We start from the raw sequence: 12,894 nt of genomic DNA on the forward strand, positions 1-12,894 counted from the left end.
CCTGTCCTCTCAAAAACACTTGCTTAGGAGTTTATGAAGCATGATATAGAAAGTGGCCTTTACATTTTTAAAAATTAAAAAAATACCCTGTAGTAGAAATATATATAGACATTTTTATAGAATTATCAATGATTATTATATCTTCAAATTAACATGCAAATGTGTTCATATTATGTAACATTTATAGGTATTTGTCTTTAAAAATGAAATTATCTTTCACCCAAGCCATTTGTAAGGCTGCAAAGAAGTGTGTTTATCAGATTATGTCCTTAAGACGTGACAGTTGAGCTGTTTTAGTTTGATTGGAAACTGCGGTTTCAGTGGTCAAGAGCATGTAGACATGAGTTCAAATTCAGCCTCTACCCTTGTGTGAGCTTGATTGGGCAAGCTTCTATTGCTGAGCCTAGTTCCTTAATCTTCAAAATGGAAGTAGTAGCTATGTTGAGGGATTGTAAGAAGGATTAATGATAGTATATGGAAATTGCTCAGAACAACCACTAGCTCCTTTTAGAATTCAAAAATAACAGATAGTTTTACATTAAGGAGAAATCAGTTTATAGAAAAATGCATTGTAAATTTGGGTCTTGCTGTTCTCTCTAGCCTTATTAAGAAGTAACAATGTAATGTAAAGAACGTTACTAAATAAATGATCTTGCTTGAGAGTTAGGTTTATTTTGTGAGTACATTGTAGAATTGATTTATGATAACTGTATCTGAGGCTATTCCTTAGACCAGTGGTCGCCAACCGGTGGTCCGTGACGCCTGAAAGGTTGGCAACCGGTGCCTTAGACAACTTTCAAATCTGTTTCCTAAGTTCCCAGTATATTTAGGTCCTAATTTTTCCCAAGAAAATTAAGATGACATTCTTTGGTTATTGTGTTTCAAATGTTATCGTGCCCACTTATTAAAATAAACTTAGTTTTCTGTCTAGACAGTCATTTGAAATAAAATTGTTCTAAATTATTTGTAATGCTTCTAAATATTAAAAGTATTGATAGCACAAGTAATAGAAAATAAATTCTCTAACTTGTGTCTTTGTGCATAATGATTTCATTTTGTGATAAAAACAGTGAAAACAATAACCCCCTTAAGCCTTTTCAGTCCCGAAAGCACAAGTAATTGGCATGGCAAGTCAGAATGCATGTCACAGGAGAGGTCGTCTCCGTGATTAGCTGTGTTTTGGTTGTGTTTTAATCAGATCATTGTGTTCTTCAGATGTGAGGTTTTTTGTTTTGTTTATTTGCTTTTAATGAAGACAGTAATACAACAAAACGTATTATCTTTTGACCAATTACTTAAAATGATTGAAAATACCAGTAAAATAACATTAACATTAAGATGGTAGTTCTCTTTTTGTAGCCAATGTCTTATTTATCAGCCTTTCTATTTTCAGTATTTGCCGGCCGCTGGTTAATGTCGTTTTGGACAGGGTCTGCCAAAATCCATGAGCTTTACACAGCTGCTTGTGGTCTCTATGTTTGCTGGCTGACCATAAGGGCAGTGACCGTGCTGGTAGCCTGGATGCCCCAAGGACGAAGAGTGATCTTCCAGAAGGTTAAAGAGTGGTCCCTTATGGTAGGTTTTTCTAATTAAAGACTAATCTAATAGGAATAATGGATATTTTTCAGTTATTTTAAAAATTTCTTTTCACCTTTGTTTCTTCATTATCCTGATAGCATCAAGAGAGTTATTTTTTGAATTAAAAGGGATAGTCCTATTAAGATAGTAGCTTTCTAGTTCATTCTAAGAACCACAGCCAAATGTATTTGAGAGGTAAAAGAAAATGATGTTATTAAGTGATCCAGTAAGGCTCTTGAGTAAATAATAGAATTAGAAATTTTAATTTGAAGATTATTTTTTAAGGAAAAAGGTATTCTGTAGAATTTAAAATAAATCTAAGTAGAAATTTTCTTTAATCTTATTTTTTTCTAAAATTTGATTTTTTTGATCTATTTGAATGTGTAAAATCTTGACTTCAGGATTCAGTCAGTTTTTCAGATGAATTGATTTCCTTTAATTACACAGTATATGGTTAATTCAAGAATGTCTTGGCTAATGTGAAAATGTAGTAAATACTGGAAATGTTTCCTCTCAATAACTTAATTGCCACAAAGATGGGGGAAAATGTCACTGTAAGATAATGGTCCAAGTATGGCAATTTATTGATTGTAATGTTGGCCATGACTGGTATAATATGTTTAGGTAACTGCTTATGCCTTTTCATTTGTATAAACAACTCTTGTTTTGATCTGATTTATATTTTGGTTTCAGTGAAAGTTTAATACCCATTGAATATTAATGTTGAAAGAAAAGAATAAGAGATTCATTATATATTATGAGTGAAAGGATTTAATTGCTATTTAATCCATAAGATAATGAGACACTTAACTATATTTACTAGTAAAATATAGAAACAATCTAATTCTAGTTTTCATTTTATAGTCTTTTAAATCATTAATTTGCCATTTAAAGGAACAAGTACTGTGTCTTTAAGCACACCATATTATCACTGTACTCACAGAGGCTATCTTAAGAAAAGGGAAGTCATCAGACATCAATGCCACTTTTTAAAGACTGATTCCTTTGTCAGGATTTCATAGTGGCTCTTTTCATTCTATCTCTTCTTTTCTCTTTGTGTATACTTTTTTTTTTCATTTTACCACTTTGTCCAAATTCTAGAGCTGCGTTGTCTAATATAGTAGCCATGTGATTAATGGCTGCCATACTGGACAATACAGATGTAGGACATTTCTATTATAGTAAGTTCTGTTGGACCACACTGTTCCAGACGGAGCCACTCTGATCTGCTTGATTAATTACCTTAATTAGGACTATGCCGAGCCCTTTTTCTATACCAGTCCACCTCAGGAGTCATAGGTCAGCTTGTCGGTGGGTTACCATTGGATCAGAGGCCTGGGGCAGTCAGTAGTTTTTCTTGGACAAACAAAAGCCTACTACTAAGAATGAGATTGAGGAAAAACAGCACAGCCACCTAGTTAATATCCTCCTATATAATAAAAGCCTAATATGTTAACCAATCAAAGCGTAATATGCTAATGATATGCTATTCATCTGAAAGTTTTTCTTCTTTGCCCTTATGTCTAACAGAATGAATACATTGCCTTAAACTTACACATACTGTATGCTACATATTTAAATGAGATTTATATAACTACAAAAGCTCAAGCTATAATGAAAACATTATATTACTATGCTTTATTGTCTGTTCAACCAATCAAAGCGTAATATGCTAATGATATGCTAAGGCCGCTCAACTGCTTGCTATGATGTGCACTGACCGCCAGGGGGCAGACAGTCGACCAGTCAACCAGTTTCTATGACATGCACTGACCACCAGAGTGCAGATGCTCCGACAGGTAGGTTAGCTTGCTGCTGGGGTCTGGTCAATCAGGACTGAGTGAGATGAGCTGGACACGCCCTGGAGCCCTCCCGCTGTCCCTCCCCGGCCCTGATTGTGCACTGGTAGGGTCCTTTGGCCTGGCTTGCACCCTCTTGTAATCGGGGACCCCTCAGGGGATGCCAGAGAGCTGGTTTTGGCCCAATCCCGCAGGCCAGGCCGAAGGAACCCACTGGTGCGTGAATTTGTGCACCAGGCCTCTAGTATGTGATAAAAATGAAATTTCTATAATTTTGTAGCAACAAAGCATAGTAATATAATGTTTTCATTATAGCTTGAGCTTTTGTAGTTATATAAATCTCATTTAAATATGTAGCATACAGTATGTGTAAGTTTAAGGCAATGTATTCATTCTGTTAGACATAAGGGCAAAGAAGAAAAACTTTCAGATGGAATGAAGAGCTTGGCTAAAAGTCAGAAAGACTTTCATTAATGACATGGCCTTTCGTTTTCCTAATAGATAATGAAGACTTTGATAGTTGCGGTGCTGCTGGCTGGAGTTGTCCCACTCCTTCTAGGACTCCTGTTTGAGCTGGTTATTGTTGCCCCCCTGAGGGTTCCCTTGGATCAGACTCCCCTTTTTTACCCATGGCAGGTAAGTGTGTGTCTTTTGCACATGATATTTCTATACAGATTTGTCATGAGACAGATCCTTAATTTTTAAGTGATTTTAAGCATTTGTTTAGAAAGTATGTGCCTCCTAGTGTTATGCAAGATTCAGCACTGAAAAAAATAAGGCAGGCCAATATCCAGGAGCTGGCCTGGCATTATGAGCTAGGACTTGGTGTTCTGTTAGGCATCAACAACTTACAGAATGTCAGCATTACATAAGGTCACTTTGACCATGATGGATCAAGACAAAACAAGACCCCTGCTGTAATCATGTCTGAACACAGGTAAAACATGAATATTGTCCAAACCACAAAAATAACCAATATCCCCAGTCCCAGCAAATATCATTGGCTGCTGCTTCATTACCAATACAGTTTTATCCTCAGCCTGTTCCTCAGTCTGATTTATTAAGATACCCAATTATAGATCCTCTGCTTTCTAATAACATCTGCCACAGAGCAAGGCCCTGCTTCCTTAAATCCTTCCCAAATCAACTCATATAAGCTGAAATCCTGTATCAGGCCCTTCCTAACACGCTGTTATTAAGCATTTCCAGTTCCGCATTCTGTGTTCTCCCTCACCTCAGTGAGTAGTAAATGCAACTTGTTCAGTTACATGTGTGTTCTCGTGATCTTGACAGTACCCAACATTGTTGCCTTGGAGAATTATTTGAAAGTATCCAATTTCAAGAATGATTATATATTGTGACCCAGCAGTTTCCCTCTTCAGAATCTGCTGCAAAGAAATATTTACACATGTGAGTGTAGAAGGAGGCAAGAACAAGGCTTTTTCTGCTATTATATCGTTTTTATAATGTCAAAAAAAAAATAGAAGCAACCCAGATGTCCATTAATAGAGCGACTAAATACAGTGTAGTAAATTTTTACTTTGGAATTCATTGTAGCAGTTAAAAGAATGAAGTAGAGCCAGCTGGCGTGGCTCAGTGGTTGAGCATCATCCTATGAATCAGGAGGTCACGGGTTTGATTCCCAGTCAGGGCACATGCCTGGGTTTCGGGCTCGATCCCCAGTGTGGGATGTGCCAGAGGCAGCCAATCAATGATTCTCATCACTGATGTCCCATCTCTCTCTCCCTCTCCTTTCCTTTCTGAAATCATTAAAAATATTTTTTTAAAAAAGAACAAAGTAGACCCGTCTGTTTTGATACAGGTATCTCACAGATGTCTTTTGAAAAATTTTAATTTTTTTAAATTATGTATTGAGTTTAGAAAGAGGGGGAGGGAGGGAGGAAGGGAGAGAGGGAAAGGGGGAGAGAGAGAGAGAGATCTATTTATGTATTAATTGGTTGATTTGTATTTGTGCCCTGACTGGGTCAAACCCACAACCTTGATGTGTCAGGATGATGCTCTAACCAACTGAGCTAACCGGCAGGGCTCAGATATATTTTTGAATAAGGGAAAAACCCAAGTTGTACACAGACATGTGCAGCATGGTGTCCTTAATATTAAAACCCTGAACTTTGAAAACAGAACAACTTGCTTTTTTTTCATTCTTGACTCTAAGCTCTTTGCCTTTCCTGCATCAAGTGGCTGCTGATTGTGGGAGACTGAGGAATACAGCAAAGGAATTAGTGTGGTGTATTCTGCTGTGGGAAAATACTGAAAAGCAGTGGGTCTTGAAAGAGCTTGAATCTCAGTGAACTGTAGACCTCCTCAATGAGGCATCTCCCACGGGGAGAGGAGCCTGGGGTGGCAGCGGAGGTTCCAGTAACACTTCAGCAGAGCTGTGAAGGCACCAAGCTACAAGCTGTCTGGGAGCCTTTGGGTGGTTTCTCTAGGCCAAACATGGCTCCACATGTTGACATAATCAGCTCAGTTAAAGCCAATAAAACAGCCTAAGAATGGTTTGATGAAATAAAATCATGGCACTATTTTATTTATTTGCTCCTTGAAATCTCCATTAATGTTATACCTTCCCTAATTCTCTTGGGAAAATAATGTAGATTTCTGAAAGATACAAGAATGATTTTGATAGGAATGTTATACTTGAGTCATTGAGGAAAAGAATTCCTGTATTTTCCAGCATCTGTTAGTCTTCTGTAAAACTCTTACTCATCCTGCAGGACTTCTGTTTTGAAATGTAATAATTAAGAAAATTATATAGCTTCTCTGTTGGGTTTACTGCTAATAAGAACAGCAAAGATATGTTAAATTTTCTTTTTTTTATTAACCTAGGACTGGGCACTTGGAGTCCTGCATGCCAAAATTATTGCAGCTATAACATTGATGGGTCCTCAGTGGTGGTTGAAAACTGTGATTGAGCAGGTAAGCAAACTCGTTTTTCAGAAAAAGATTGGGAGTAATCATGATTATGTTTAGTGGATGGGACTCATTTTTCTTTTTTCACCTTTTCTGAGTTTTCTACATTTTTTTTAATGAGCATATATAACTCTTTTTTAAAAAGAAGTCATTTGCTCTTTCATCATCATGAATTTTCATCATCCACTGTTAAGACTTCTCTTATCTAAAGGTTAACCAGACTTAAAGTACTTAGAACCTTATCCAGAGTAAAGCCAAAAATTAGCACATGTGCTTTTTTTCAGGGCAGGAGTTTTGATGGAGGCTTGTTTAGTTTTCTAAGCCTGTAGTAGGGAAAGAGCTATTGTGCAAGGCAACAAGTAAAAGGCAGAAAAAATAATAGATTACAAAATAGAGCTGTTTGGGAATATTCTAGCTATGTAGCCCCTAAGAGTATTATGGAACCATCAGATGATAAGGTGAATGTGGTGATAAAACCTTGAAAAAAAGATTGTGCTTCTGTATTCTGATAATAAAACTAGGAAATATGCAATTCATTTTAGGAAGATTTCTATCCAAAATAGCCCACATAACAGATTTGATGCTTATTTAAGTTTTAGTTATCTAGAAAATGTTCTTGTGGACAAAACTCTTATCCAGTGCCCAATAAATAAGGTGTTAACAATTCTGTAGCAATAAAGGTGCACCTACTTTTTATATATAGGAAATAAAGGGCAGTCATTTCCAGCTCAGTCTGCACAAGGAAATAGTAAAAAAATAATAATAAAAAAAAAATCCCTATACCTGGAGATTTGTGGGGGTGGGGAGAGCCAGGGAATTGCTGTGTGTTTGCATGCATAACTTAAATGTGGGCTTACTCTGTAAGTGCTCTAAAGTGAAGTGGATTGTGTACTGCATGGCAGCATACCCATTTATGGTAGGAGTGCAGGCCACTCTACTCTAGTGTCTCCAGGTAAGACTCCTTTGCCCTTGCAAAGGAGTATGGAGAATAAGGGTTTAATCACCACTGGAGGCTATGAAGCACTGTTGATCTTTGTAATATTTTCTCTCTGATGCTTTCTTTTCTCATACATATGTGTAAGTTTAAAATGGTTGAGAAACACTAGGATGCCTTACAACATGAGTGTAAATACATTTGGGTTAACCAGGTTTCTTTGGGATTAGAAGCTACCTCTAGGGGGTTAATCCAGTTTGTCATTCTTTCTGGCCCTCTCCTGAGGGATGGAGTGCGACTGTGGGCAAGGTGAGGTTGAAGTGCTAGGGAAAAACAGGAACACCACTCTAGCCATTTTGTCCTTTGCATGCCATCTTTGTATCCCATTATTCCCAAGGTTTTCCCTCTTTCATCCATTCTTTCCTCTGCAGTACTATTCAGTAGAACTTTCTGGGTAAGATTATGGAAATGCTGTAGAAATTTTTGAATTAAAAAAAAATATATGTTTACCGTAGAATAATTTTATATTACATTTTTACATAAAGTATCTTTGGTTTGTTAAAATTTGATTTATACAGGTTTTTCAGAAACATGTTCTTTATCATAGTTTTTATCTATCTATATCTCTATATCTACACTAATAAAAGAGAAAAATGGTAATTGGTGTACGACCGCTACCCTTCCAATTGGCTAATCAGCGTATCCTTATGCAAATTAACTGTCAGCCAAGATGGCGGCCGGCAGCCAGGCATCTGGAAGCGAACGTGAGGCTTGCTTGCTCCAGTGACTGCTGACTCCAAGTTCCCCGCCTGACTTGCCGGACTCTGAGCTGGCAGTTTGAAACATTCTAACAAATATAGCCGGCTGGGATCTCAGAGCTGAAGTTATACATTGTTTCGATTATAGAACGGCAAACAAACCAGCAGCGGAAGCCTCAGAGCTAGAGCCAGAGCTAAAGCTGGCCCAGAAGAAAAAAAAAAAAAGAAAGAAAGGAGTGGCTGGGAGCTTCAGTCAAAACCCCTAGCCTGAAAGCAGCCCTCAGCCCCTCACCCAGACTGGCCAGGCACCCCAGTGGGGACCCCCACCCTGATCCAGGACACCCTTCAGGGCAAACCAGCCAGCCCCCAGGCCTCTATCCTATATAGTAAAAGGGTAATATGCCTCCCAGCACAGGGATCAGCGGAGCCACGAGGCCTCCTGGCACCAGATCAGCATGACAGGGGGCAGCGCCCAAACCCCCTGATCTCCCTGCAGCTCTGTGTGTGACAGTGTGTGGCGTCCCAACCCCCTGATCGGCCCTGCTCTGTGTGTGACAGGGGGTGGTGCCCCAACGCCCCCCCCCCCCCCCCCACGGGCCCTGCTCTGTGTGTGACGGGGTAGAGCCATAACCTCTCCATCGGCCCTGCCCTGAGTGTGACAGTGGTGGCGCCCCAACCCCCTGATTGGCCCTGCTCTGTGGGTGACAGGGGGCGGTGCCCTAACTCCCCTATCGGCCCTACTCGCCCTACTCTGTGCGTGACAGGGGGGAGCTCCCCAACCCCCTGATGGGCCCTGCTCTGTGCGTGACAGGGGGGAGCTCCCCAACCCCCTGATGGGCCCTGCTCTGTGCGTGACAGGGGGGAGCTCCCCAACCCCCTGATGGGCCCTGCTCTGTGCATGAGAGGGGGAGCTCCCCAACCCCCTGATGGGCCCTGCTCTGTGCGTGATGGGGGGGGGGGGGCAGTGCCCCAACCCCCTGATTGGCCCTGCTCTGTGAGTGACAGGGGGCAGTGCCCCAAACCCCTGATGGGCCCTGCTCTGTGAGTGACAGGGGGCAGTGCCCCAACCCCCCAATCAGCCCTACCCTGAGCGTGACTGAGGGTGGCATCGCAACCTCCCAATCCGCCCTGCTCTGTGCATGACAGGGGGTGGCGCCCCAACTCCCCAATCAGCCCTGCTCTGAGCCCGACCAGGGGCTGCACCTAGGGATTGGGCTTGCCCTCTGCCACTCAGGAGCAGGCCTAAGCCAGCAGGTCGTTATCTCCCGAGGGGTCCCAGACTGCGAGAGGGCACAGGCCAGGCTGAGGGACCCCCTCTTCCCCCCCCCGAGTGCACAAATTTTTGTGCACTGGGCCTCTAGTATGTATATAAAAGCCTAAGTGACCATTATGACCGGTCAGCCAAACAACCAGTCGCTATGATGTGCACTGACCACCAGGGGCCAGAAGCTCAATGCAGGAGCTGCCCCCTGGTGGTCAGGGTGATCCCAAAGCCAACCTCCCATGGCTGGCCAACCTCCCCCCTCCCTTCCCAGTCGGGCCAGGCTGAGGGACCCCACCCATGCATGAATTCATGCACCAGGCCTCTAGTATTCAGATAAAATAAATGCAATCTTAAATGGTAACAGATGACTTACAGAGTTACTTTAAGTTAATAGGATTTTAAACTAATATTATTGGGTGCCATCTGGTATTGTACAGATCAAAGCTAGTGTAGTTAGGATTCTAGATTAGTGTCTTATTATTTCATATCTTAGCAGAGTTAATTGCAAAGTATAAGGAGGTAAATGCATTTCTTTAAAAACTTGTGGGTACCACACTTGTGTTTGTGTCCCAGAATTTGCCTTGACTTTGGAAAAATAATCAATTTGAATCCTTTGGGGCTCGTAGATTCAACTCCCTGCAGCATGGATTCTGTAGAGATTACTCTGTAAATTTGGAGGAATTGTTTTGTCTTCTCGTTCTCATATTTCCCCCCATTTTTAGGTTTATGCAAATGGCATCCGAAACATTGATCTTCACTATATCATTCGTAAACTGGCAGCACCTGTGATTTCTGTGCTCTTGCTGTCCCTGTGTGTACCTTATGTCATTGCATCTGGCGTTGTTCCTTTACTAGGTGAGTAATGCTGGCTGGGTAACTTGAGAGCACCTTTATTTTATTTTATTTTAAATATGTTTTTATTGATTTCAGAGAGGAAGGGAGAGGGAGAGAGAGTAGAAACATCAATGATGAGAGAGAATCATTGATCGGCTGCCTCCAGCATGCCTCCTACTGCGTATTGAGCCCGAGACCTGCGAATATGGCCCCGACCAGAAATTGGAACGCTCGACCACTGAGCCACGTGGCCTCGGTGAGAGAGCACCTTTATTGACATTGTTACATTATTGTCACATGGTATCATAAGTTGGCTGGCCCCAAATGCTTTATTTGTAAATATAAACCCAGCTAAAACAATGATTTCAAGAAACCATTGTTCTTAATTTGACTACTCAGAGCAAGATTAAGAGGATCATAAAGCCTTTGGTACAGTTTTGTTTTTCGCTAGGCAGGTGAGAAAGTATTGACATTTACACTCTTCCCAAAATAGGCAGGAACAGATTTCCTTCAAGTTGTCTTCTAACTAGAAGTGCTGTGATCACAGACTTATAAAATTAAGGACATGTTGTAATTAATTTTAAAAAAGTTCTTTAGCATAAAAGGAAAACGCAAGAGGAGATGCTAATTTGTGACAATTCATCAACTAGAAATGATCAATTTTATACTGAAGAACCCCACAGGACCTTAAACCCAGCATATGCTCAAAATTATAAGCACAAAGTTTCCCTCTCTAAATCTTTTCTTATGAATCTACTCATACTGACTAGTGTCATCATCCATCAAGTTGCATGAGTCAGAAACCTTGAAGGACATTCATGTTACCTGAGGCTCTCTGCTCTCCATACTCAAATGGTCTTCAAGTCCCACTGACCCAGCATCTGAAACCCATTCTCTCCTTTCTGGCACTCTTACCCATGGCTCCTTGAGTTGCACATCATCTCTCACCTTAAGAACAACAGCCTCCTGTCTAGTTTCCCTGCTTTGACAACTAATTTATTGTCTATACTGCGGCTACAGTGACTTTCAAAAGCATGAATCTCATTGTTTCTCTTTAATGAACTTCCTTTCTTTGGTCCCTCTGTGGCCTTTAGAACATAATCCAGCTCCTAGGCTTACTTCAAAGGCTCCTCCTGGTGCTCCAGTTTGACCTCACTTGTTGACTCACTTCATTTTATATGTGACCAGTCCCCTCTTCTTTGTGAAAGGACATATTTCTATTTCACTGCCATTCCATATACACTTAGAGTTCTCCTTTTTTGGTTTTACAGGTGTTACTGCGGAAATGCAAAACTTGGTCCACCGGCGGATTTATCCATTCTTACTGATGGTCGTGGTATTGATGGGGATCTTGTCATTCCAGGTCCGCCAGTTTAAGCGCCTTTATGAACATATTAAAAATGACAAGTAAGTCTAGACTTCCAGACATTTAGCCACTCATATTAAGATTTCTCACTTGTTAATGTCTGTGCCTAATGTGATGAATCAAAAAGGGAAAATTGCTCAGATTCTGGATGTATTTTGAGGTAGAATTAATAGAATTTGGTAACAGATTGGATGAGGGTGTGAAATAGCATTATCAAAGACTGTTGTACTGAGCAACTGGTAATTTGGAGTTGTCATTTATGTAGATCAGTGATTTTCAACTGGTGTGCTGCAGGGATTTTTAAAACATATAATACCTGACTATTTATTCAGGGGCATTGACCTCTTTTTTCTTAGATTGTCAAATAAAAAAATGACAACAACCAACACAATAATAATTGTTTGGTATGAATGAATAAAAATTAAACCCATTATTCTGTCAAATCGGCAAAAGTTATATATTTTTTTGGTGTGCCACAGAATTTTAGTAATTTATGTGTGCTATGAGATGAAAAAGGTTGAAAATTGCTTATGTACATGAAGAATGAAAAAACTGGGAGAAAATGGTTTGAGGAAGAAGATTTTTTTAATATTCATTTCACAGAGTTTTCAGTTGCTTTGATTTGACAAGATACAAAAGAGTTTGAGAGAAAAAGAAATCTACGTTAAGAATTTGCAGTACCCGCCTAAGCCTTTCTTCCAATCAAGGACCATTAGGTTACTCTGACCACTGCTGAGAGAGGCTTCAAGGTTACTGCAAATGTGTCGAGCCCTTTGTTTCGAGAAAACTCTGTGACCTTACCTCACTGAGAGATTGAGAATAGCCGAGGTTAGCAGCCATTTGACCTTCCATGTCCTCATGGAGGGCTGAGTCTTGCTCTGCTTCAATGGTGTCTAGCAAAAAAAATGAGTTTATAGCTTTCCGTCCTGGTTTGCCTGGGAGAGTCCCAGTTTACACATGCTGCTTTCGTGTCATCATTAACAGAACCCTTGGTTTGGACAGCAAACTATATGCTCACCTTATTTTCTCTAAGGACTCCTAAGAGTATTATTTTTAAAATTTAGAGTGTGTAAGGCTTCTCCAAAGCCTTTATGACAGTAGAAAACACAAGTGCGTTTTTAGGTGGTCAGAGTACAACGTCTTTCAAACATGAAAGAAGGGAGAGGAGGTTTCAGTGATGAGAGTCTGCCTTCTCACTTCACTTGTTTTGGCAAGGTCTTCCTGGCACTCCTTGATCTGCCATCAATGCTTCCAAATGGTATGGTACTTGTACCCCGCCCCTCTAGCTTCTTACCATTCAGTTTTGTCACTCACAGGCTTCCAGGGGTCAAGCTCGCAGTCATTCCCTCATGTTTAGTGAGGCACATCACTGCTGCTTTTTAGCAACCACTGCCGATGTCATGGCATGCAGTGTTCTGGTGGAGGACCTC

At 40.5% G+C, this 12,894-nt stretch overlaps 1 protein-coding gene across 2 annotated transcripts in view; it reads left to right on the forward strand.

Annotated features, from left to right (window-relative positions):
- The window catches only part of MARCHF6 (membrane associated ring-CH-type finger 6), a 68,647-nt gene that overhangs the window by 51,322 nt on the left and 4,431 nt on the right, over nt 1–12,894 (forward strand). Inside the window, exons 21-25 of one of the 2 annotated variants that reach the window (XM_070411892.1) lie at nt 1,379–1,575; nt 3,879–4,013; nt 6,225–6,314; nt 9,987–10,119; nt 11,370–11,505. In XM_070411892.1, coding sequence (XP_070267993.1) covers nt 1,379–1,575; nt 3,879–4,013; nt 6,225–6,314; nt 9,987–10,119; nt 11,370–11,505 — 691 coding nt within the window. The remainder of the gene's footprint in view (nt 1–1,378; nt 1,576–3,878; nt 4,014–6,224; nt 6,315–9,986; nt 10,120–11,369; nt 11,506–12,894) is intronic. The other variant, XM_070411893.1, reaches the window with a different exon arrangement.

The sequence above is a fragment of the Myotis yumanensis genome, unplaced genomic scaffold, assembly GCF_028538775.1.
Source record: "Myotis yumanensis isolate MYYU_CA2020_CCGP unplaced genomic scaffold, mMyoYum1.0.hap1 SCAF_4, whole genome shotgun sequence".
Taxonomy (NCBI): Eukaryota; Metazoa; Chordata; class Mammalia; order Chiroptera; family Vespertilionidae; genus Myotis; species Myotis yumanensis.